We start from the raw sequence: 26,518 nt of genomic DNA on the forward strand, positions 1-26,518 counted from the left end.
AAATCAAACTTACTAGCTTTGATCATTTAAGCCAGAAAGGAGATAAGCCAAATTCACCCCTGTCTATAGACCAACAAAGAGACAGATGACACACTTGCATCTTGAGAACATTAAGATCTGAATTCCTATCAACAATTGTGAAATGCAAGATGTTTCTTATGTACCTTTTAAAAAGGTCCCCAAATTGGCACAAAACAAACAAAAAAGGTTTTTGTTTTCTGACACATTCCAAACATTTTGCCATTCTGGAAAAGAAAAGAAAAAAAAAACCAAAAAACAAACAAATTAAAAAAAAAAAAAACACCTCAGCAGACACTGAATGCTAATGCCTCCATGACAAGACTTATTTGACAGGAATCACTGAACAATACTGGACTTCCAATGGAAAGAAAGAATTCAAGTAAAGAAAAAGGTTGTGCTAACAGACAAGTAATCCAAGTATTTCTGCCCACAGAAATTCCTGGTGTATAATTCAGATGAAATAAAACCTAGAGAACAGCTTGAGCTCAGCATGACTACATCTTTTACAAATGCTAGAACACCCAACTTCTGTTGCTATACTTCTTGTTTGACTGAACAGCTTTTATTTTAATATACATAATAACCATGCAAACTGCTATTTGTCAGCCTAAATCTATTGTTACACTGACAGCATGGCTGTCAGGTAGCCATGCTATTTTAGAAAGAATTCAGCCTTAGTCATATGGATATGAGAATAACTTTCAAACCATAACCTAACTATAAAACAAAGTATATCTTCCTGAAGGACAGTCAAAAGACCCTAAATCCATCTCAGTTATCAAGAAAAGGGTATTAGCTCTGTGCCTTATTAGTCTCTTCAATCAGCAGCCATTTTACAAGCTGAGTAATGTAAAAAGGAAATTATACAAATGTGCGTAATTCTTTAAGAAGAAATTTTAATTTAGAAATCTGTGAACTAGAACATGCTTCAAAACTAAAAAAAAAAAAAAAAAAACAACCATTACCACTTAATATGTTCATTTATTTTATCCCTCACATCATGTGAAATAATCGGGATGGAGCCAAAAGGAGAAACAAATCACAACAGAAAGCTGATCAAAGAAAGTGGTTATTACTTAAGGCTGAAGAATGACCAAACCAGAAGAGGTTTCCAGAGTCAAAAAGAATGCAATCACCATCCAGTACTAAAGCACAAGCAATTCCTAAGGCAGTGGTATTTAGGGTGCTTCAAATCTACTGTTTCTTCATAAAAGGCAGCAAACCAGTATTTTTCAGAGAACCACTAGTTATCTATGAAACAAGCACAGCCAAAAATGCTGATGAGATCCCCAAAAGGCCGAGCTAAACCAAAAAGGTTAGAATTAGGCTCACTGTGGGCCTACAGTTCTGAATGTTCATGAAGCTTGCTTCAGACTTCTATAAAATGACCAAAACAGCTGTAATAGTACATCATCAGTTTTGCCAGCACTCCCTGATGAAAGGAAAACAAGTACCTTGGCCACTGCAAAACAAGTGTTCATGACACAGAGATTCTGTACAAGGACATATTTCCACAGATTAAATGTTCAGTATTAGTTTCATGCTGTTACATGAAAGCCTTTCTGCCAACACAGATCACCTAGAAGTTAGGCTTTTACTCTCCCATTTAGAAGTAAAACCATGAAGAAACAGGTGAAGTATGGAATGCATCTCTGTCTCCAAGTACAGATGGCTGTGGTTTCTGCTGCATTGTACATAAAACACGACAGGAATGTAGCAACAGCAAAGACAGAAACAGCTTGGAGCCCAAATGTAACCCTTGACTTGAGTGAAGAGAGAAGCCTGAACACAAGACTGTTCAAAAGCAGCACATCTTGCAAAGTATATGATCTGCACTGGAGTTTAATGCTGCATTAACCACTCCAAGTAAAGGAGAGGCTGCTAGGGTCCATTCCACAGACTGGAAGGAAAAGTGAGGACAAATCCTCATTAGCTTCTGCTATTCAGAACATCACTGTTTCTCTGCCTGAAATAATTCTTGAGAAGGCTTTGTTACCCTCATTCTCCTTTTACAGTACAGCTTCTCAAAGAACAAAGAGATAGACATACATAAAAGTAGAATGACAGATCAAAGATTCAGTATTTCCTAGGAGGGGGTGAATTAAGATGAAACCTGGCTACATATTTTCTTACACAAACACACTCTGCTCCTGTGATTGACAGTGATGTTGCCACATCGAGTCTATCACACTTGTGCTACTTCAAGGGAGGTAGCACTGTCATGACTACAAATACAGAATTTTGCAGCATGGGAGAAGATGGAACGTACAACAGTGGTTGTATCTTTTAAATTTTACCTTTATTTGGAAATGCAACTGTTACCTTTCACAGGTTCCTTATTTTGTCATTTTTGCTTTACTTTGGCCTGCCTTGAAAACAACTATGAGAACTGTTTTTCCTCTTCACTGTAAATCAGTATTAAAGCTAATAGAAAAGCATTGTTTCAATACTGATGCCATGCCTTTGAGAGGCAGCATTCACAAAAACTACAACTATGATGAACTTAATAAAATTTTTACATTTAAGGTTACTTAGGAAATAAAAACAGCATGTAAAAACATACATATTCTGGATCCTTGTTAGATACTGCTATAACTCAGTTGTACAATTGAAATTCAGGAAAAAGAGGAAATCTCATAAGAGAAAATTGTGCACAAATCCCAAATGTTCCATCAGAAATCATAAAACAAATATTAAAGTCAAACAATAAGCACATATACATTGAATGCTGTAAAACGCTGTTTCACAAAGAGCTGTTAATTTCTGGTACAACCCCTTACTGTGTGTGGGAATGGTATTTGGTAAAACTTTCATACCTGATTAAGTTAATGTGATTATTGAAACCTCTGCTAAGGCTCCGGGCAGGCATTTGGTCCAACCAAAGCACAGGCTGGTCAGGGTCAGCTATCCTACAAAGACAAAGGACATCAACATTGGCACACATTTCAATCCATGTAATATTTCTATAGAGCTTTATTCACAGACAGAACAATTTTAGGCAAAAACTAGAATTCAGATTATGGAAAAGAACTTTTCCTGAAACACAGGGTTTTTTCTTATAAAAACCATACAACACAAACATTTGATGTTTCTGGAGTTGAAACTGTTAGTTTTTATTTGCCTTAGCTGCAATGGTCTCTCACAGCTTTGCTTCAACTGGAAAACCCTACTCTGATTTTTTCTCTACTCTATAGAAGAAGAAAAATTGAGTATTTTCAGAAGTGCACTCCTTGTACCTACACCATCCTTTTCTTTTATCAGAACTTTTCTAGTTACAGAATGGCAGCAAGTGTTCATTTTCTTCTCCATGACTGCAACCCTCTGATCAGCTGGAGCACTCATCATTAACAACAACCAGTCCAGGCTTGCTCTCTGTCCTCTGCGACCATTACCTTCGCCACTTCACAGCAACATCAAACATATCTCTCCACTGCATCAGTCTGGTCTTCCCATTCATCCGAACTTTGGAGTTTGCCCAAGTCCGCTGCACAGCTTGCATTACTTCTAGAGTGGCCAATCCCATTGCTGAGGTGAGGCATGAGGATAGAGGTACCAACAACAGAAACAGAAAACCAATTAAAGCCAAATACTCAGTGCTGCACAGACAGAAAAACTGAAGTGAGAAAGAAATGTATTTACAGGAAAAGAATGGACAACATTGAAAAGTCTGGGAGATCCTGATTTCCAGTGCCCAGCTAGGTCAAGAAAATGCTGACATAATGATTATTTTAAACTTTCTATCTGATTTGAAAGAAACAGAGCATAAAACTAATTTGCAGATAGAAAAGATACAGCATTCAATTATCACATTGACTCCCTCATCCCCTCTCAAATTTACAGAACATTTTCAGTATACCTCTATGTATCCTTTTATTTGGAAGAAATCCAGGTGTCTCATACTGCATCATGGAACCCAGATGATCAGCTACGCATATGAGTTCTTGCACATCAGGCTTATAGTTTTCAAAATTCTGAAATAACACATCTCTTACAGAGGAGAAAAACATGCATCAGACATAGCTTGGCCATAAAAATCCTGAAAGCATTTGGCAAACAAATCTGTGTTTTACAAATCAATACCATTTGTGTGAGAAACACTTAAACACAGGGTAGACAACACTCATTCCTCCTCCAGTCCACTGAACATACATAGTATGTTGCAGTTACACCCAATACCTCAAATGAATTCAGTCTGACTGAATTCAGTGGCAGACACCCCCATTTAAAATAGGCTTAAAAAAATCAAAAAATCTCACTTTATATGTGGCTGTAACCCTGGCTGTTCTTCATAATTTTCTATAAGAAAAGGAAGATTTTTGGCCCAGTGATCCTTGAAATTTCCAGGAAGATCTGTATCTGTATTATACTCTGTAAGAGGGGTATCCAAATGTGCATGCAAATATCTAGAATACTCTGGAGGAAAGAAATAAAATTAAATACTGTTTGCATAATCAGTTTACTTATGCCATTACACAAAAACAGTACCCAGGTTATATGCTTGTCAGTTAAATAACACGACTTAAGTCATTATTTTTAGATAATATAATTTTTATATTAGCCAATTTCCAAGATAGAAAAAAATCTTTCAACTAAGTATCACCAACAGTCTACATTTATGTAGAAATGTATATTCCAGTTTTGGCCCTAGCTTTTAACTGTATGAACAATAAGTCAGTGTACTTTTTTCTTAACATACACAGTCAACAGTGCTCATGAGAATCTACAGTTTTCTCTAGAACGACCATAACGACAAGCAAGCTTGCACTTTTAGAGTCCATGAAGCATTTAAGAATATCTTAAAAAAACAAACAAACAAAAACAAACAAACAAAAAAACCCCAACAATTCCAACTTACCTCGGAGATATTTCACTTTCAGATATTCCGGACTGGCCTTCTGTCCTGGTAAAGGATCATTTAACATAACTTTGGTCTGAGCTTTTATGCCTTCATAAAACTGTCCCATTGCAACATGGCTGAGACCCTTCATGTACTGGCACACTTCATTGTATGGTTCTAGCTGTAGACATCTCTAGGAGATTAAAGGAACAAAGCACCTTTGTCTCAATCAAGAGACAGAAAGAATATCTTCAAATAATCCATCCTGTCTGGCCAGAATAATGTAATAATCAATAAAGATGTATTAATCAATAAAGATTTATTGATTCTTAATAATTATATTAACAACTAATTATTAATTGATTAATTATTAACTATCGTATCTATTATATTAATTATTAATATTAATAACTAATATTAATAATCAATAAATATTTATTGATTATTAAGATCCACTTCCATCATCATTTGCTTTCAAATGCTGCTGAACACTTAAACTGCTAGCAAATGTACAAAAAATATTTTCAGTTTTATCAAAAGGGAAAAAACCTGAAAACACAAACCTTGCTAATGCCTTTGCATACTTTGCTGTAAAAATATTAGCTCAATGTTAGCTGGGTGAAATTAGGCAAAATATACTCCTGACAATATTACAAATCATTTGGGGTTAATTATATAGATATATATCTTTTCTGTATTCATCTCTTCATTGCTTAATGCATTAGTACACTCCTATGTTATTCAGCTATTTACTGTAGGTTAAACACACAGCAAATTCCTGTTTATGATTCAGAAATGAATGCTCCAATTCTGCCAGCAATTACATGTCTTTAGAAGAGCATCTCCATCTCAGAAGTTGAAGTACCTTTTCAATTACATCAGTATCTACAAACTGGGTTATAGAAAGTGAATATGTAATAATGCACATAAAGTATTCTCCTTGGGATAAGCACAGACTCATTTGGAAAGGCATCTTATTTCATTCCCTGTTAAGAATATGGGCATACAAATAAGATCTGCCTTTTTTTTTGGTCTGTCTCCAAAATAAGGCAATTATTTAATACCAGCAGAGATAGGCAAGATTTTGACAACATAAAAATTTTTGCAAGCACGATGAATCATAACATATGCTGAATTTTTCAAAAGAAAATACTCTAGAAAAATTAGATAAACATTGTAACTTATTTTCAGCTGAAAATTACAGACTAGTACATTTTACCTTCCATCCAATATGAAAAAACTTTGAAGTCCAAGTATTAGCAAGAACACAATTACCAGTTTTAAAAGAAAAATAAAACACTTCAGCCAGAGCTTGGCTTTACAAACACATAAAACAGTTAAAGAAGTCACCTTAGTTTTAGCAAGATTACACTTTAAAATTACAAACTGTTAAGTTTTATCTTTTAAGACAGACTTCAAAAAAGAATACTTCTAGTTCAAATGCACACACACTCAGAATGAAAAACTGTGAAATACGTCCATTTTATTGCACTTGTTGAATACAAGACCATGTTAAAACATTTAAATTTTGTGTTTAATTAGGGCCTGCTTACCTTAAAATTCTTTAGTGCTTCATCTAAGCTTCCATGATGATAAAGCATCATTCCTTTGAGCTGTAATGTCTGAACATGATTTTGATTCAGCAGTAAAGCCTTCTGGAAGCTCTCTGTTGCAGCATTGAAGTTGCCAAGCTCTCTAGGTGATTCCAGAATGTGGAAAGTGAAAAATATAGAAGGCAATAGTGAAAAAAAAAATTACTTGTTAAAGGTGATTTTAAGGTGTCCAAAGAAGATATCATTGAAGAGAAACACAATACTAAAGGAACATTTCTAGAGCAAAAGCAGTAATTTTGCAACTATTCTTCTGTGGTAATAACAGAACAGCTGCACAGAGTTTGTTACTCCCAGAAATATGTATTCTGAAATACAACCCCACAAGATCACAGATCTTCACAATCCTCAGCAGACATTAAAACTGTAAAAACACATACCTAAGGTATTTCTTCAGAAATTAAAGTAAATAAAACTTCCACACAAAGCATTCTTGGAAAAAAATTATCTTTGAGAGGTCTTTTTAACTTTTAAGTACAAACATATTCTTAAAAATTTACCAACTGCTTAAAAGCTGAGTAAGAAGAAAGCATATGGTGTTTGAAAACTGAAACTAACTAAAAATTTATGGACTGGAATTACTCCATGTGCAGGACAGCTGTACATATAAGCAGACAGTAAAAACAGTCACAGAGAAACTGTCATGAGAAAATTAAAACAGAAATAGTATACAATCTAGTTTATCATAGTTTTTTAATTCAATAATTCAAAAAAGAGCAATCAAGAAAAATAAACAAGGTTTACTAGTTTTAAATACATTTGCCAAAAATAATTTTTAGCAGAACAGTGATTAACCACAGCTCTTTAGTTTCAAATAAATGCTTGAACACCAAAGCCACTACATTTGAAGCATGATTTAATCAGCTACAGCTCATGTTGTATTAACACTTTCTATCATTTAAAAATCATTTAGCACACCTAAAACACATCTTACTGAAAACTGTCATTTAACTAACCATTGAGTCTGTGAGACTGTGAGCTACCAGAGACTAAATTAAAAATACAAAGTAAACATAGAAATTATTTATATTGAACATATCCTGACATAGCCATATCAGCTACTGGAGCTAACAAATACCACGTTTGGTTCTGCTCAACTTTGTAACAAAGGTGTAAAACTTAGAGTGCATTTTAAAGAACACAACCAGATGAAAAAAAGACTAAAACTGCTTCTGAATATGAGTACCTGTAGGCTTGTCCCAGACTTTTATATGCATCTATGAAGTCTGCCTTCTGCTTCAGAGCTTCTTTGAAGGATTCAATGGCTTCCTACAGAAAGGGAGCAACAGAAAAATTTGTTTACTACATTCATCAAATTTCAGCATCCTCAGTAGTTACTAGCTATGGAATTTACGGTTGTATGTCAAAAGCTTTGGAAGGAACAAACAAGGCATGAATTTATTACAAAATTTATGGAGTAAAAATTATTACATAATAAATGAAATACCAAAACATTCTTTCCAGTTCTGACAGATTTATCTGGAATTCTTTTGTCTAATATGCAGTGGGAATGAGCAATTCTTTTAGTATTTTAATAGAATCCAGAGATTAAATCCCTTCAGAGTTTGCTTTCAAAGCACAATCTGGTCCCAAAGGCAAAGCAGTCTGTCCTTACAGTCTTCCTTCTTCATTCATAATACACCTTTTCAGTTTTGGAGTCTTTAGGGATTAGAGTAATTGATCATCCCCACACAATAGCGTGTACTGTCACTATTACTGCTATTGCTGTTGTAAGGAATACAGTGTAATAAAAACAAAAGCTAACAAAATAAGCATGTGGTTAAAGAAATATTCCTCTTCAAAGAACCTGATTAAGAACTCAGCTTTTCAAATTAGAGTGGCTACACAAACTGGAATGTTCAATACTGAGACTTAGAATTAAGGATGGAATAATCAACTACTTTCTATTACTAAGGAATGCCCAAAAAGTATTTTGAAGTCTTCAGTGCAATAAATTAGATGCTGTACAGAAAAAATTACTGGTATCTTTAGTCAACTTAGAAATTCTTATTTAGAAAAACTATCAAATATATTCTGAGCACTACAATGTGCACAAAAATACCCACTGAACAAAAATGTAGGACAACCACCTACAACTATGGGTAGGCTCATATCCTATAGTTAAGTTTTAAAACCAAGATTATTATTCCCAAAAGCAGCGATTCAAACAAATCTCTTTTCACTCAAAAATGAACACATCTACCCTCAACCTAAATCTTCAATTTTCAGCAAGCCTTATAACAGATGGCGTGTATAGCTTTCCTTTAAAAGGCAGCCTGAATCTGACCAGAAGCTAAGGTGTAACTGGGGATGAAAAACCACTCAGTGACCATCTCTCTGAACGTGAATATCAGAGAGGGAAGATGCTTCCTTTGAGAAAAGAAACTGGGGGGAAGAAGGTGGTAGTACAGAAATGTGTTGAAAATGTATCAGAAAGAAGAAGAAGTTGCTTCTATTCTGCTAACTGGGACAGCATTTATTTTTGTCAGCTGTATTTTCACCATCACTTTTTGGGGTCTCTGTTGCCTACAACAAAATTCAGAAATCTGGACTGTTATTTGCAAGTATCTCTTCTTACTGCAAGAAGATACAGACAATAAAAGTTCGATTACAGTCTGATGTTCTCACAGCATACAGTGAGACTGGGGTAAAAAAATACCTGCTTGGATATTTAAAAAGTGAGGAAGTGGACTGCAAAAAAAAGAAAAAAAAAAAAAGAGATAAAAAAAACCAGTGCTTGCCGGTGAAAGACAGTGGGCTAAACCTCAGGAGTCCTGGGTTCCCTCCAGATTCTGCATACAACCCTTAATGAACCCCAATTTATTATCAGAGGTTAAAAAAAAAGACAGCTTCCACTGCTGGAATCCAGGAATCACACCACTGCATCTTAATTTTTCAAACTGGGGATTTCAGAAAACTTATATAATTACTCTCCATCGTGGAAAATAGCAGCAGTACCTCTAAATACTTTACAAACAAGAAACAGGGGAAATATTACTACACCTAAAACAGAGAGAAGTTTTGAATCAAAAAATGGTGAAAACTTAAAAAATACATGGGATGAATTTAATTCCCTGCTGATTTTAGAAACTGAAGGAGCAAGTATGTTCCCCCGAGTTAGAAATCAGCCTTCCAGAAACAACATATAAATGAAATAAGCTTGCATAAATGCAAGGCTCTTTCCTTGATTATTCCCTAGCTCATTCAAGGAAGAGTTTAAAATTATTTTCCTCTTCATCTCTCTCCCCTTGCCAAAACCTAGGAAACCTCCATTCCATTTTGAAATCTTTGAACGTAATCATATAAATACTAGCAGATGTGCTAAATACAAATATCCTTCAAAGTACTTCTTAAACATGTCTGTTATCGCTGACCTAATAAGATTCAACAAGACCTGCAGTATTTACATATCATATAATGAAATCTTTTTATTTTGCTTGCACTCTTTTACCTTAAACATCATCCTTATGTGAGAGAAAATACATACATCAACACCAATGATATTTCTACTATTTTATGGAAATAACTTCAAATAAAGGGTATTGTTCTACATGAACTATTGTTTAATATAGCTTTACCTTCAAAAGTCCTCTGTGAAAGAAGGTTAAGCCTTTATAAAGTATAGCTATAGGCTGATTTTTATTCAGTTCCAGTGAGCGCTGAAAATCTTCATGGGCTGTTGCATAATCCTATGATAAAGAAGATTTCAGATTATACAGAAAACACCAAACAAATAAAGAGGAATACGCACTTTTATTTCCATAAAAATAAACTTCAGAGTTTTGTTTAATATATGAGGTCAGTCTCAGGGCTAAGCAGCAATGATTATCAACTACCAATCAGAAGATAAAAGAATGCACAATGCATTTCCAACTTGTACAGGAATTGTTGTATAAAACATGTTAAAGTAAATGGAAAAATAGCTGAAAGCAAACAGTGAAATCAGAAGAATCAAGTAGGAAATCAGCTATCTAGTATTCACACAGTCTTTGAAGATAAAGCTACTTGTTCTACATTAAAGCTTTAAGAACACACAGATCACACAGCAAAATTGGATGTTGGCATTTTTGTAGGGTTTTTTTTATTGTGAGAAGTGTTTTAAGTATATAGAAGACTTACTGCCTTGGCCATAAGTATTTTCCAGTATTTTAGACTGGTGTTTAGCAATACTAATTAAATGCAGCTGCAGGTTATAAATCAAGTCAAAGTCTTCATCCACATCCTACTCCTCAAACACAAAAGAATCTGAGGTGTGCATGCAAGATACTTGTCCACTGATTCTCGTCATTAAACAGATTTGCAAATGAAATACTTAGAGAATATCTCTGAACTGTCAGAAAGCCAGCTACAGGAGAATTAGGGCTTTTGTTATTATATTGGTTTGGGTTTTTTTAACTAAATATGAAAGAAGTTCTAGAACAAAAGTACAAATAGCACAGAAGTCAACAAAATAATGAACAACATCCCAAACAACCAAAGCCAAAGAGAATCCCCAAAATCCACTAACCTCAGATATGAAGTAAAGGGTACCTCTGTGCCTGTAGAGTCTTGCTGATGGTTGTAGCTGAATAGCTTTGGTGAGATCGGATAATGCTTCACTGATTCGTCCTAGTGGGGACAATATCTAAGAGTACAAAACCAAAACACAGTTTAGAGCAGACAGACTGAAGAGACTTGTTTTATAAGTATGAACATTATTCTTTTCCATGTTCAGCTTTAACGGAGTAATTGTATTTGCTAGAATAGGCTGGAAAGTTCCACTATAAATTTTAGTAATTATGGCTTTTAAACCCCTATGAAAGAGTAAATCTGAAAGAATTTCCTCAAAACTATCAGTGTACATGAACATCACCACATTCACAGAAACCCTGTATTCCAAACTAAAAACAAGTTGGTCAAAGCAAAATACTCAATTTCAAGCCATTTCAACATATTCAAATGAAAATGTCATTAAAGTATTCTCCTAAGCCTTATTTGAAAAGAACATTCCCCCAGTGGAAAATGGTCCATTTCCAATTATTCAAATGCCTTTCACATTTTTAGATCAAGGTTCACAAATGTACTAAGAGATCACAAAAAACATTAAAACTCTGAATATTATGGCAGCTATCATTATACAGCATGCTGACTTAAATATTTATACTTTTGATTTGTCTACAAAGCTGCTTCTTAACACCCATTTTCTGTAATTTAGTTAGCAAAACAAAACTTGATTTTCAAAATAAAAAATATATGTGGGTTTGAATGATTTTTCAATTACAAGCACAAATATAAACCCAAAATATTTCATTTTTTTTTAATTTGGTATTTTAACAACTAGTATTCACAGTAGATTTACTAAGGCAACAGAAGGTGCAAACAGTAAGGTTCAAGTGGTATTTTGATTAATTTTATAAAAAAACCCTTAAACACAAATGATCTTGTTATATAGTATGTCAAAAACTGAACATTTACACATAATATATGTCATTCCATTGGCTGGAGTAACTCTATATGGTCTATGTCTTATTTTAAAACTAAATATTCCACAAATTACACTGTTTGAGAGAAAATGCGTATGTTTTAAAAGAAAGGAGAATAGAACACCAAGCTTTAGCCATTGAATCTGTTAAGATATAACTGGAAACACTGTATAATTGCAGCTTTTCCAAAAGTCTGAGAAGACACAAAAATTGCTCACTTCTGCTCGCTGTTCAAATACTTCAGGATGATCTGGTTCTAGACTAATCACCCTACTGAGCTCAAACAGGGCAAGTTCAGCATTTTTCATATCCTGAAAAGGAGAAAAATAAACAAGGTGAACAACTGTGCATACTTAGACTAATATACTCTCAAGATGAAGGACAACTAGATTGGCTAAGTGTCTAAAAGTGTAACAGTTTATACTAAAAGCTCTTCACACCTTTGCTAAAAATATCAAGACGCATTATTCTGCAAATAGGTGGGAAGAAACATCGGTCTGCCACAAACTGAAACTAAACTTTGTTTGTACACATCATCTTTGTGTTGTACCTCTAATAATTTATTAATATAACTCTGTGAATAAATATTAGATATATAGCTCCAGAGGTACCTTACTTGGCAGCAAAGCTGTTTGAAGCTCCCACATGAACTCCTACACACAGGCACACTCACACCCACCAATGTTGTCATCAGCACTGTCTACAACTTCACCCAAGTAGTACTGATAAATGGGGTGACACCAACAGCATCCTGCCTATCTAAAATTTTAAACTGTCCTCAATGAAGTAGTTAATTAATAGGATGGAAGTAGTTACATTAGAAAAAAAAATTGAAGTAATTATATAGCACATTCTGTATTAGATTTCATTGATCTTTTTCTTTTGTCTCAAAGCAATTTTGTGCTTAATATCATCTTTGTGTCTTGAAGGTGTCACTCAAAAACTTTTACGAAGTGAAGCTGTATCAACACCTAGCTAAACTGAGAAAACAAACTCACGCTGATGTTAAAAACAAGCAGATATGAGGGACTCCAAGCTCTTGTCAGCACCCCTTGATAATTAAACTCTCTGTACAAAGAAAATTTTCAAGAAGTTATTCAATTATTCATTCTTCTAGAACTCTAGCAACCATTCAACTATGATTCAACTGGCCACAAAGTCCTAGAAGGACCACAGTCTACTCATAAATTTCTCTCTGCTCAAGAAGTTATTTGAGCAGTAAGTATTGCAAGCAAGTAGTTTAACTTTGGGTTTTTTTTAAAAATTAAAAGTGGTATACCTATCAAGAGGCATAAGCAATCAAAAACCAATGCAAAATCCACTGTCTTGGAAGAGCTGACAATGTTCCCAGGCTGCAAAAGACTTTTTCATTTCCAAATGAAATACAGATGAGATACAGAGATGAATTCAGTGGGACTTCATAAACCTGTCTCTCAGAGGCAAGACACTGCTTCTTATTTTAATAGGCAACTCTTTCAAGAAGCTGTGGCTCACAGCCTTACTATCTATCACTCACAACAGTGCCTAACCTTCTCCTTTGGCACACTCATGTCGTGCAGCTTTACTTCCACAGTCTCACAAGGTAACGTATCCATGGCTTGGGCAGTATGATCTGCTAGACCCCTCTATGTAATACAGTGCACCAGCCAAGGGACAGACTCCTCATGGAAGTAGAACAGCACAAAGACTTTGGGGTGTACTTAACACATTCTAACTAGTCTAGTTATTCCTGTTACAGGCTTTCTTATAGTTCAAACTCGAATAATTCAGTTCGGTATTAATTTAAAAAATTATCTACTCACATGTAGTCCTTTTTTTCCGTATGCTATCCCTCGTCCATAAATTGCACTAACCAGCTCTGGTTCTTCCTGTTAAACAAATAAAATATTAATTTGTGGTGTGGGCTTTTTGGTTTTTTCCATATGTATTTAATTTTAGCTGATCTAAACTACTAAGCAATGAACAATCACAGCTGCCAGGCAAAGAAATTTATTGTATTACAGTCCATACTTTCATATGCTCACAACTTCCAATTCAATTTAATGGAATTGTTCTGGAGTATTTGTCTGGTAAAAAAGCCAAACAGAGAGGAGTTGTCATGCCAGTGACCACCTACCAGAAGCTATTACCGAGTATACATTAGAATAGATTAGAATACACAGTATTTATTAGAATACTCTGTTACCCAATCCATTAGCTGCAACCTTACTGGTAATTATGTTATTTCTTCTGTCTAATGTCACTGAACTGATAAGAAACACATAATTTGGCCACTCAAAGCTTATTTTGTATGCAACATAAATTTGAGATTTAAAATTTGGGAGCAAGATATTGAGACATCCTGATGGAATTTATATTCAGACAGCAATTAAAACCAGAGGTATTCTACCAAAATAGTTCTGTAAAATTCAAGCCAACTTTCCTTGAGTTAGATTTAATTTTGTGACTTTCCTACTTGGGCACTTAGGGAGGATGCACCCTACTTCTTGTTGCAATCTACTTGTTGTTTGATGTCATTTACTCCAACCACAGTTTCCCATACAAATTTCAAGAACTACACAGCAAAACTGTTTTGTCAACACAACAATGCCTATACAGTCAAGTTTCCCTGAAAACCAGTTCACACCTGCAAGGAACACAGATGTCCCACAAAAGTTTGTAGCACAGGCCTGGTCTTTTTTAACTGGGACATCTGCCAAGAAACAAACTGTTTCCCAAGAAACAAACTCTGCTGTGGACAAAACAACACAATCTGTGACACATCAGTGCTGGCAGCTTGCCAGACTCAGCTGATTCCAAGTTTATGCTTGGCTTACATCAACAGTAGGTAACTTCCTACATTTAACATAATGCCTAAGCAAAGCTGTTTTATTCAGTTAAATGCTTTAATGCTCACTTTTTATGTATTTAAAATTGCCTTGTGGAAAACTGAGTGAACAATCATGATTACAGCCTTTCAGGCATACTATAAGCATGATATTAAAGCATACTTTTCACTGAGGTGTGGGCACTTTAGAAGTATTCTATCACACCAAGTGTAGAAAGATACTGGGAGAAGTGTTTATGTATCTTGCTTATCTTCACCGATATTAAGTTTCCTTCTGAATAAAGACAGGAAACAATACGTAAATCCAGTGGTTTTGGAAATTCTCATTAGGGTAAAAAAAAAATCCTCACATTAACACAAATCAAAGACAGATATCACTAAAAACTATATCAACCAAATAAAAATAAAAGCAAACAAAAACTCCAAACGTTCTTGTCCTCAGATAAATTCCCTGGAATAATTCCATTAAATTTCCACACTTCCACTCAATTTAAGAACAAGCTGTATGACACTTAAAAAAAAAATACATGCTATTATTTGCAGTATTGCTTTCAGCTTGCATTTGTGTACTTAAAACAGTTTAAATGAAAAAGTACATCCATGCTTCTGGATGTTCCAGGTTTTTAGCAATAAAAATGCAGTATTTTTAAATCATCTTTAATCAAAGTTTATAAATTGTTTGGGCTGATTTTGTTTTAAATGTGACTACCTCCTACTTAGCTGCAGAAGATTCTGAATTCTGTATTTTGGTCAGGAAGAACATCCATAATATAAGTATTAGTTATGTTTTATTTATATATTAAACTAATCAAATTCTTACAGTTGAAAAAGGATAAAGCCAGCATACAAAATCATTTATCATTGTGAAAGTAATGTGTTACTTGCCACTAGCAATAAATTATCTCTGTCAGGGCTTTTTTTCTCACATTACTGGCAACATGCTGTCACCCAAAAAAGTCTACTTTAAAATATCTCATCCTATACAACAAGCAGACAATCTAAAAAACTTCAGCTCTGCAGAGGTCAGGGCTCTGAACACACGTGCTTTTTTGGACAAAGTGCCAACAGATGCCTACAGATGAGAAAAATACTCACCAAATAACCAAGATACTGATCACCCAGTTCTAACAGTACGCTTATGTTTGGATGGAAAAGAAAACGAACAAATAGTAGAATAATTACTCTCATTTAAAAATCCTTACTTTAGTATTTGTTTTATTAAAAGCCATATGTGGCAAGGGATATTTTCATTAAGTTATTTCCTGGGGTCCAAGCAGAAAACTTACCTGCAGCATTGTTGAAAAATGTCGTAGAGCTTCATCATACAAGCCGTTGCCAATTAACACGTAAGCAATTGCTAACAAAACATTAAAAATATAAATAAAACAAAAAAATCCAACTTTTTAAAAAGTATTAAATACTATCAAATTATAAAATGTTTAAGTTCCTACATCGCAGTGAAGATTAAAATAATCAGAGGATTCCTGAACGGCCACCAAAATGACATTCCCTCAGCCATTACCTAGCATCCATTAATTACTCAATTCATACTGTGCTCTTCAGAGATGTTTTGGGCTTTTGTGATCTGCTTGTGGGGTTTTTCTCTCCTTTTTACAAGTTGTTCAGGAAAGGGTCCATGTTTGCTTCTCAAATACTCAGGATCTGAAAAGGTACTATAATCCCAATAAAATAGTCCTGGATGCTTTCTCAATTAGAAGTGCCACCTTGCTATCACTAACTTTTTTTGACAATTTGATTAAGGAACTTCCACTTGTTTGTGCACATATTGCTAAACTTTATTAGTTCACAATAAGGTTTTCCTTCATTTGAATTACCTAAAAATACCTCAACTAAACTGATTTCATTATTTATAAAACTGAAACTGAACAACAACTGAGTCTTTACTTATGTTATAATTATGAAAAACTTTTAAGTTTTTGTGCATCCCCCCATTTTTAAGCAGAAGCCAAGTGTTTGAAAAAGAAACAGACCATTAGAAATATGTTCCTGTAATTTCCACATTACAAAACTCTAGTTTTGCTTGCATGACTGAAGTTCAGTTCTGACAGCTGAATATCTCAAGATTGTCTCATTTTGCATGTCTTAATCTCCCGCAATTCTTAACTCTGAACTAAGCTCTGTCTACACTGCCAACAAAACACAGTACCTTGAAGACCACAGCTATGAAAGTTAGAGAGAACTTCCCCCAGGCAGTTTGTTCAAACAGCTGACAGTGGAACTACGAGCAGATTTCACCTTTCCCCACTTACAATGAATTTAGCAATGGAGGAGACACCTCTTAGCTTAATTATTCATTCAAACATGAGAAGAGACAAGTAAGTCATTTCAAGCAAAGGTATTATTAATAGGATACAGACACTTGTGTTTCAGGCACACAGAGCCACATTGTTTTGGCAGTGCTGCTAAGCACAGTTCATTAAAAAAGGAAAACAGTTAAATAAAAGAGAAATAAGAAGTGTATTTAATCCAGAGCTTGTCTCATATTCAGAGCACTTCTATTATGAAGAAGGAAATATTTGTGTGCAATATAAGCTTTCTCCTCAATACATAAAAAGCTTCACTTGGCACAAATACATAGTATTACCAAAAAAGGTAATAATAATTACCAAATTACCAAAAAAGGCAGGGGAAGGACAGTATGAAGAGCTCTTGAATATTCCTCATTTCATTCTTCTTCAAGACTATACAGTTATTAGTATCATCTTTAGGGTTCCAATCCCAGAACACAGAAAAGATGGAACATAAAGTTAACTCAACCATTCCAGTGTTCAGAAAAAATGTGGAGGATGCAAGATAACCAAGACTTACATTGTCACTCAGTTGTCTTGCTGATAACAACTGTAATTTCTACAAGACACCTGGCAAAAAGCCAAACTGAACTGTGAACTGTCTGTAAAACTCTAGCTAGTAGCTGACAGCTAGCAGCTGATACAGTACCAGCTTCTTTTTACACGGTATCTTTGATTTTTTTAATCTTTAATATTACAATACTTACAAAACTACAAGTACTTCATTATGAAAAAATCTAATGGTTAACAATGGCCCATTACCCAAAGTATTTCAGTCCCAACATTCCTTCAGAAGGCCCCATACATTCTGTGTTCTCAGAACTTCTCCTCAGAACGGTTAAAAACAACATGCACAAACAAGAAGGACCAAACCAGGCTCCTCACACCACAACATCCTTGGACTAAAGTGGGTAGATAGGTGCCAGCCTACATGTCAAACACAAGGAAAGAGACCTTCTAGCATAGCATTCCAAGTCTACAGAATAGATACTAGAAGTATCAGATATTTTCATCTGAATAGAAGTTTGGTATTTGCAGGATCCTATGAACATATCTAGGTAGTCTAGGAATATGAAAAAATATTAAGCCCCCAAATCTTCCTGGATAAATTTGTGAAGGTAGAAGCTATGTCCAAAAAAAACTTTTTAATTATTTTAAGTTCATTAGAGGGGAATAAAATCTCCCTTTACTCTTATACAAAAGATGGTCTGCTGCCTTCCTTGACACACACCCTCAACAATCTCTTTGCTGCCTCGGAACACCTCTGTTTGAAGAAGCAGTGCGACTCCATTTTTGAGTCCCTTGATTAAAGTATTTCCTGTTCATTTATTTGAAATGCCCCCATTTTTTTGTGCTGAGTGTGCTTTGAAAAACTTCAAGTAGCAGCCTAGGTCATAATTCAGAAAGTTTTCCTGCTGCATATAAGTTTTGATGGGAGGAGTGTGGAGACAGGAAACAGATGCAAGATCTATGCTTCATAGAAAGCATATTGCATTGGTAACATTTTCGAGATATTTGAACAGTTTTAGTCATCAATAATCACAGAAAAATGGAAACAGGAAGTAGCCAAGCATATTAAAAAGGACTTTATTAGAATTCTTTTTGAACATCTGCTTAAGCAGACATGGTGAAGAGTTCTAGTGAAGAAAGTAGGAAAGGTTTTTAGCAACCGAGATAAGTATTTGCTTTATACAAACAGAGAAAACTTGCTGTATTTCCAGACTTATTAAGATCAATTTGAAATTAATGCATCACTTCATCAATTTTCAAAACATTTAGTGCTAATAATTAGCACATCATTCACCTGTACAAACCTTATATAAAATATCTTACCCAATTCTTCATTTGTGTTGTCATTATCAGTAGCAAATGGAAATCGTTTTTGCTCAGCAAGCAACTTCGCTTGACTCTGTAAAACATACATTTTTAAGTGTTCAGCAAACAGCAACATAGAATTTAACAGAAAATCCATGTCCTAAATCCTTAAGAGCATGCCTTAAAACACAAAGTTAAAACTAATGTGAGTTAAAACTAATGTGATTACTAATGTGAAAACTAAGGTAACTGAAACCAAGTTCATTCCTAGTCTTCCACAGGGAGAAAAGCTTCTCTTCAGTTAGATGCTGCTGTTTTCTGCTCTAACATAAGGATAACTAAACCTCAGAAAAAACACTGTCAGGATTTTACGAAGGACTGATGTTTCTGTATTGCATTTGCTTAAGGTGAAGTTTTCAGGTCTTTTTAAGACACCTTACTTCATAAAAAAGTTTATGCTGTTCACCCTATAATTACTCCTTTGTCTCCTCCAAAGGGAAGAGTAAAACACTGAAAATAAACACTGAGAAGAGCATCACTCCATCAATATAAAAAAGTTAAACTTCACCAAATGCCATACTAAAGAGTCTGTCCTTTCAACAATGACATTCTATCATTTCTGCACTTTGTTCAAATTGTAGCTTTATCTAGGATGTCTGTTCCCCAAATAAGGCATCTATAGAAACCAATACTGTCAAAGACAAGCCCCTCAGAAATGTAGAAATATTCACCTCTGTTTACTTTCACAAGTACTTTCCATAGACAGCTGTAAGCCTACCAGAGTAGTTTATGTTAGAAAAATACAAAATGTTCATTTAAATCAAAAGGTCTTTTGAACTGTTTTAGGAAACAAGAAGGGGGAAAAATAACATCTCTCTCCATTCAGTTATCTTCTTTCAATTCAACTAAACAGCTTATTTCCACTACTGCGCTCCTTTAAGGTTGTTTTACCTGTCCAATCAAAAGTAGTCACATTAATCATGTCCACAACACAGACATTTAGTTTATCTACAAAGTGCAAAAGTTAAATGGTCAAATTCCAATTGCACAATTATTGCCCTGTGTGTCTAATGATGAGAAGAACATTTGGTCTGCTCTAGGAACTTGAGTATTTTGGAAAGCATGAATAATTAGCAAACAGATTTTACAAACTTTTTATTTTTTACTGCAATAAAAAGTTAATGTATGAGCTCTGCATTATACGGTAACAGTGAAAAGTGTTACTCCACCTATATCTGCTACAGTAACAGAGTGTGGCAGTTATTTCCCTTATAGAGAAAAAAACATTAATAAAACAGCACAAAAATGAGCAGGGTTCAACAGATATAACAGTAAGAAAACTAAATCTACATTGCAATCCATATGCATTTACAAACACAACATTTTTATACCACCAATGGCCTTCATGTAATGACCTTTAACACTTAACTCTGCAAAACATTATTCTTCTATAATCATTTTAATATTAGGAAAAACAGCACAACTTTTTTACTGAAGGACAACCTCTTCCTTGGTGGATTTACAAAAAACGTATCTACACATCTTTGTCTGCAGACAAAGATAAGATATAGCAAGATTCCACACTGATATTGGAAAATAAGCACCAAGCAGAAGAATCTCACAATACATTAGGATAATTTCCTATGGATTACTGAGCTGCATGTGACAGCAAGAGAAGTACCACTAGCTCATCTATTTTGTCATTACAGAGTAACAGAACCATTGGGGTGGCAGAAAAAGTGGTTTCTCACTTTCTCACACTTTCTCAACAAACTCTGAATTCAAGCACAGGTTAAACATCCTGCAACTCTACACACAAAAAAATGTCAGTCACTCTGTCTTCAAGAAACAGGAGACTTTTCATCATAGCACCATATCCTAACAGGTTGAATTCTTGCTCTCTTTAACACAACCAGTTCGGGTTTTTTTAACAGGGAAATTTCTTAACAACAAATATACATTTCACTGTGTTAGAAAGAATTGCTGGTACTGTTGGACTAGACTAGAAAGATCTTCTCAATAATATATGATGAAGTCTAAGGAGAATATTCAAGTTAAATAATTGGCTTAGTGGATTTGCAGTACAGTAGTTTTAATTCCAAGTGCCACCTTTGGAGAACTTGCTTCCAGTCATAATATTGCTTACACATTCCCTCATTGCCAATAATTTCTAAAAATTTGCCAAAGCTACTTTGTTTATTCACATGGAAATCATTTGAAGATTTTCAAAACCTGTACTCTACTGGACTGAAGATGTAACATCAAATCCTTGTTCTAAGAGGCTAAGAGTAGTGTTGCAAGAAAACCCAAATTCCAAAATAATCTTCTTTAATCCTCTTGAGGTCTCTCTACCAAAAAATACTCTTCTTTTGTTAGAATATTCTTCACATGCCAGGTCAGTATCACATTTGGTGAAACACGGTCTGAAGTCTCTCTCATCTTTGCACAATGTTACTTCTGTAGAGACTAGAAGTCATTACTCTTACTTTTACACATGTTTTGTAGTAAACCCCAGGAAGTCAATCTGGGTAGAAACTACTGCATCTCCCCCTTTTTCAGGCATAGCTCCTGCACTCCCAAAACAAAAAATTAATTGGTTGATTAATTGAGGTGAAAGTTAGCTCTCAGTGACATCTGATTCAATTAGTTGACTCATGACAGATTACTACAAAGTAATACTTTTATAAGCAACTTGAGTTTATTCTTATTTAAGCCTTTTGAGCAGCTATGCCTATTGATTAATAGATCTATTTGCATTTATTTCCCTGAACTTCATTCTAACTGGTTATGCAGCTGTAGTGATCTGTAACTTCAACAATCTAGTAAAATTATTTTGTACATTATATTCTTGATAACATACCAGAATTTTTTCTGTATTCAAGGAAAGTATAGATTCACAAGATGATGATCCTCCTATGTCACAATCCGATTCATGGAAGTGCAAAAATGATGAATCTGGGAGAAGAGAGAGAAAATACTTTCAGGAACTCATAGAGTTACATATATGCTCTATTACCACGCCTCACATTTCTTCATGTTTGGCTGAACACTTTCCCCACTGGGCATCCCATAGGGCAGAACTTTCATGAAGCGCTTTCTGCCCATAGCACTACACCCGCACAGCCAGGGAAGCAACAGCTGACATAAAAGCTTTATATAATTAGTTTTATCCCTACTTATGCTTATGGTTAGAAATAGATTAATAAAAAGAGGTGCTAAAAAAATGGGGCAGAGGTGAAAAAGGAAGAAGCTGGAAGCAAATAACAAGAGCTTGGGGTAGGCATGTCCTCTTTCAGCATTATGATTCCATTCTCTCACCCAAAAAGTAACATATAAAATTTTCATTCCAATCCCAGAGAGGGAAATAAATGGAATGGACCATAAAGAGGTAGGGGAAAAGCTGCAGAAAAGCTGCAGATGTATAAAGACTGTAAAAAGCAGCCAGAATAATGAACTGTAATTGACCGAAGATATACAAAGGTAATCTACTAAGAATGCCATTTCAAAAAGCGTAAGACTGATTCATTTCTCCTAATAGTCAAACAGCTTGTTGGCATAGCAGAGAAAAAGGTTAAGATACCAAACAAATAAAGAAGTAATGATAATAATGAACAACACCCTCTCAGATTGATAGACTACAAAACCACTACTTTCCCTATATGATGCTTTCAATTGCTATTCCAACAGAATTGTTAACTTTCGAATCTTTGGAACTAAAGCTTCTATAATCTTTAAATGTTTCAAGAATAAACAAGAAAAAGCAAATATACAGCATTATCTCCTTGAAACTATGTCACAAATACCAAATTTTATCATCTCACTTGATTTTGTAAATCTAAACTTGCTGCTAAGTTTGAAAGGCTGGGGGGCAGGGTGTGCTCTTATATTTTGACTTCTTAAGGATTGCAGTAAATTAATTCCCTATCTCTCAAGCACAGAGCTAAAAAAAACAAAAAGAAACAGTCTTCTTCTAAAGAGAAGTCAAAGCAGCATCTAAAATCATTCCCTATAAATAGGAACCTGGATCTACGTTGAGCCATAAATGATAACCAGTGGGAGAAGTTTTACAACAAAAGCAAGGGTGGTAAAAAGCAGAAGTTCAAAGTTTAAAGTCAGTCCTGTGAGAACAGCAGCAAACCACTCAGTTTCCAAAAAGAGTGCTGCCAGCATGAGGTTTCATCACTGCCCTTTGTTCTTCACATTGGTCAAACACTCCTGTGCTATGCCAGCGTTATGAACACATTACTTCTTCCTGTTGGTGCATGTGATTCAGTAACTTAAGAGTTTTGGCTGCAGACTCAACAAGAAACTTTCACTTCAGACATCAAAACAAAGAGGTGCAGACATGGCCTACCTCTGGAATAATTTTCATCACAACAGCAATGATTTAGTGAAAGAATTTCTTGTAAGGTGGTAGGGAATAAGACAGCCAAGCCACAAGCTTGATACAAGCTACAGCAGAGAAAAGCCTCCTCAAATCTTGCAGTTCTTGGGGCAAAAATACTGCTTTACTCATATGGAGAAATGGATCTGCCTTTGTCTTCAAGTCAGACACAATCAAAACTGAACTACACTAACAACTTCATGAAAATGAAGTTTTCTTCATTTTCAGAAACACGAACCAGATAAAGTACTTTGGACCTTGTAGTAGCCTACAGGGAAAACTATTTGAGACCAAAAAAAATCTCAGCTTCTGTGCAAGTTGTGCTAAAACAAAGACCGAGAGCTAAAGGGATTTTTTCAATTGCAAATTCGTTTAGTCCTAACACTTAAACAGCAAGGAGTGAATTGGTATACAGCTATTTGAAGTTAAGTATGTTGTTCTGTAAGTCAGGCCTATCTTACCACCAGTGAATGCAAGGTACCTGAGATACCTGATGATTCAAGCAGAATTATTTGTATCAATCCTAGTTACACTGGTTTCTTTAAAACATCCACCATTAAATCAAAATCTAATCTTCCAATTCCATCTCTGAAGGAGTACCTTGAGTCAATCATTTATATCTGGTCTAGTAACAGATGTAATCAAGTGCTTTGCCATTTATTAACTTGTAGGGTATACAGATTTTTATCTCAACACTGGGTGAAAGTCTCCTTGTTTTATGCTTAAGCTTGAATAGCTTGTAGCAACAGTTACCTGAGATAACTTTCACAATCTGATTTCATGTTTATGTACTATGGTTCTCAGCCACTGTAGTCATACACACACAAAAAGGTGATAAAAACCAACCAAAGAACTTTATAATGTGAAGACAAAAGTACATACACGAGGGAGGGCAGAAAGTAAAAACCGAGGTGCAGAAAATTCATAAGAAGTTATTTCCACAATGTCTATTATTTAAGTGGATTATACTAGTTTTATATTAGTTGTTAGGGACCACGGGAATTGTCAATACGAGCACAGGCTTTATGAAATAAAGGGCAGAAAAAAAAAAAATCACAAAACCACGCTGACAGTTAAGATGTCATGACACATCACTGGTTATTCTCTTATACATAATTTAGTATCACATTCCAAGCAATTGATAGACCTTTCTCTTCATCTGTATTATATGTACACTGTGATTCAGACTGGCATTTTTGTATGGCCCACTCACACCATGCTCAAGATCAACAATCATAACACGTTAAGCCACATGATCCAGACGCAAAAGATATCCAAGCAGATAAAAATAGTTTTAACTATGCCTGTATTACAAGACACCAATTAACCTGAAAAATAGCAGAAAATCTGCTACCCAAACTTGGCTCTCATAAAGAGAAGCATCCAGTTCACCAGTAAAATACATGTAACTGTGGCTGAAATTAAATCAAGCTGCATCTCACTCACTGAAACATGGAACTGATATGGTTGGAAGAGACCTATGAAGATCATCCAGTCCAACCTTCCTGCAGAGTCACCTTGAGCAGGTGACACAAGAACACATCCAGGTGGGTTTTGAATGTCTCCAGATAGGGAAATTCCACAAGCTCCCTGGGCAGCCTGTTCTAAGTGCTCTGATACCTTCATACAAAGTGGTTCTTCCTCAAGTTGAAGTGGAATTTGTCATATTTGAGTTTGTGGCCATTGCTCCTCATGTGTCTCTGGGCATCAATAAAGTCTGGCACCATACTCTTGACACCTGCCTTTGAGATATTTATGTACCCTAATGAGATTCCCTCTCAGTCTTCTTTTCTTTAGACTAAACAGGCCCAGCTCCCACAGTCTCTCTTCGTGAGAGAAGTTCCAGACCCCTGGACCCTCTCCAGCAGCTCCTTGTACTGAGAAACACTACAATATAAGCACGGAGTGCTGGCATATCCCCATACTACTGAGCGCAGGAATTAAGAAGCAGACAGAGTCCAGCTGCTGGGCTCGGGAGGTGAGTAGGGCAGCAGGGATCCTCCCGTGTGGTACCTAAGGTTCGCCCGTCCCAGGGGTGAGTTTTTCCTCGGCTCGCTGCCACAGCCTCTGTGGCTCCGCGGCACACACCGGCACGGCGTGCTCGGCGCTGCAGCTCATCCGCCAGCAGCCTCGCTAGGAGTCAGCCGAGCGGCAGCGGTGCCCACGGCCGAGGGGCCGCCGGCACCCCGCACCGCCCCGAGCCCACCACCAGCACCGCCGCCCCCGCGACCTCGGCACCACCGCCCCGGGGTGCGGATGGTCACCGCAGCCACGCCCGTGACTCACCGCACTCGGCTGAGTACTGCTCCGCCCACTCCCCCGCCGGGCCGTGGCGCTGCCGGTGCCGCTCCTGCTGGAACAGGGACAGCGCCTGGTAGCGCTCGGTGAGGGCGAGCGCGGCGCGGGCCAGCAGGGCCAGCACGGCCAGCGGCACCCACGGACGGCGCACCCACGGACGGCATGCCAACGCGCCGGCAGGTGCCATCTTCACGGCGCGCATGTGCTCTTCCTCGGCCGGGAACATGGGATGCCCCCGCCGCCCCTCCCACGGGGCCGCCGTCGCACTGCCCCCTGGGCCACGGAGTTCCCTACCGGCGCAGTCGGGCGTATGGCAGCAGCAGGAAAACCACAACTCCCGGGATGCACCACGGCGCGGTCTGGCTCGGCTGCTCTCCCGAACGCGGAAACGAGGAGGCGGTGTGGAAGCGCTGATAGGGCTGGGCGTGCTCCCGCGCGCCATGGCGGCGCTTGGCGCCTACCGCTGCATCGAGTGCAACGGGGAAGCGACGGAGCTTTACCGGGACTACCAGCGCGGGGTGCTCCGTATCTCCATATGCGTAAGTCGGGGCGGCGAGCAGTGGGTGGGAGAGGCCAGGAATGCACGTGGGAAGCTCTGACGTCAGCAGGCGGCGGCGGCGCGCGGCACGTGGTGGTGGGCCCCGTGGCACGCGGGCGCCTGAGCCCCTTGGAGCGCCCCCTGCTGCCGGGCTCCGGCCATTCCCGCGCGTTGTGGCCGCTTTCCCGAATCCAGGTATTTTATGAGGAAAGGCTGAGAGAGTTGGGCCTGTTTAGCCTCGAGAAGAGACGACTGAGAGGGAGACTCATCGATATATATAAATAGGGAGGGTGTCATGAGGATGGAGCCAGGCTCTTCTCAGTGATGCCAAGCAATAGGACGAGAGGCAACGGGCAGAAACTGATGCACAGGAAGTTCCACCTGAATATGAGAAAGAACTTCTTCAATGGGCAGGTG

At 36.7% G+C, this 26,518-nt stretch overlaps 1 protein-coding gene across 3 annotated transcripts in view; it reads right to left on the bottom strand.

Moving 5' to 3' along the window:
• The window catches only part of TTC13 (tetratricopeptide repeat domain 13), a 39,734-nt gene extending 13,648 nt beyond the window's left edge, over positions 1–26,086 (bottom strand). For all 3 annotated transcript variants that reach the window (XR_008429731.1, XM_053937089.1, XM_053937088.1), the window contains exons 1-15: positions 25,552–26,086; positions 21,742–21,836; positions 18,900–18,975; positions 16,044–16,114; positions 13,733–13,798; positions 12,149–12,241; positions 10,976–11,092; positions 10,047–10,157; positions 7,655–7,737; positions 6,412–6,553; positions 4,877–5,051; positions 4,278–4,434; positions 3,878–4,008; positions 3,414–3,546; positions 2,838–2,930 (exon numbers count right to left, since the gene is read on the bottom strand). Coding sequence is in view for 2 of the 3 variants with exons in the window: in XM_053937089.1 (XP_053793064.1) it covers positions 2,838–2,930; positions 3,414–3,546; positions 3,878–4,008; positions 4,278–4,434; positions 4,877–5,051; positions 6,412–6,553; positions 7,655–7,737; positions 10,047–10,157; positions 10,976–11,092; positions 12,149–12,241; positions 13,733–13,798; positions 16,044–16,114; positions 18,900–18,975; positions 21,742–21,836; positions 25,552–26,005 (1,997 nt within the window). In the remaining variant the exon portion in view is untranslated. The remainder of the gene's footprint in view (positions 1–2,837; positions 2,931–3,413; positions 3,547–3,877; positions 4,009–4,277; positions 4,435–4,876; positions 5,052–6,411; positions 6,554–7,654; positions 7,738–10,046; positions 10,158–10,975; positions 11,093–12,148; positions 12,242–13,732; positions 13,799–16,043; positions 16,115–18,899; positions 18,976–21,741; positions 21,837–25,551) is intronic.
• Between the last annotated feature and the right edge of the window lie 432 nt (positions 26,087–26,518).

The sequence above is a fragment of the Vidua chalybeata genome, chromosome 3 (genome assembly GCF_026979565.1).
Source record: "Vidua chalybeata isolate OUT-0048 chromosome 3, bVidCha1 merged haplotype, whole genome shotgun sequence".
Classification (NCBI taxonomy): domain Eukaryota; kingdom Metazoa; phylum Chordata; class Aves; order Passeriformes; family Viduidae; genus Vidua; species Vidua chalybeata.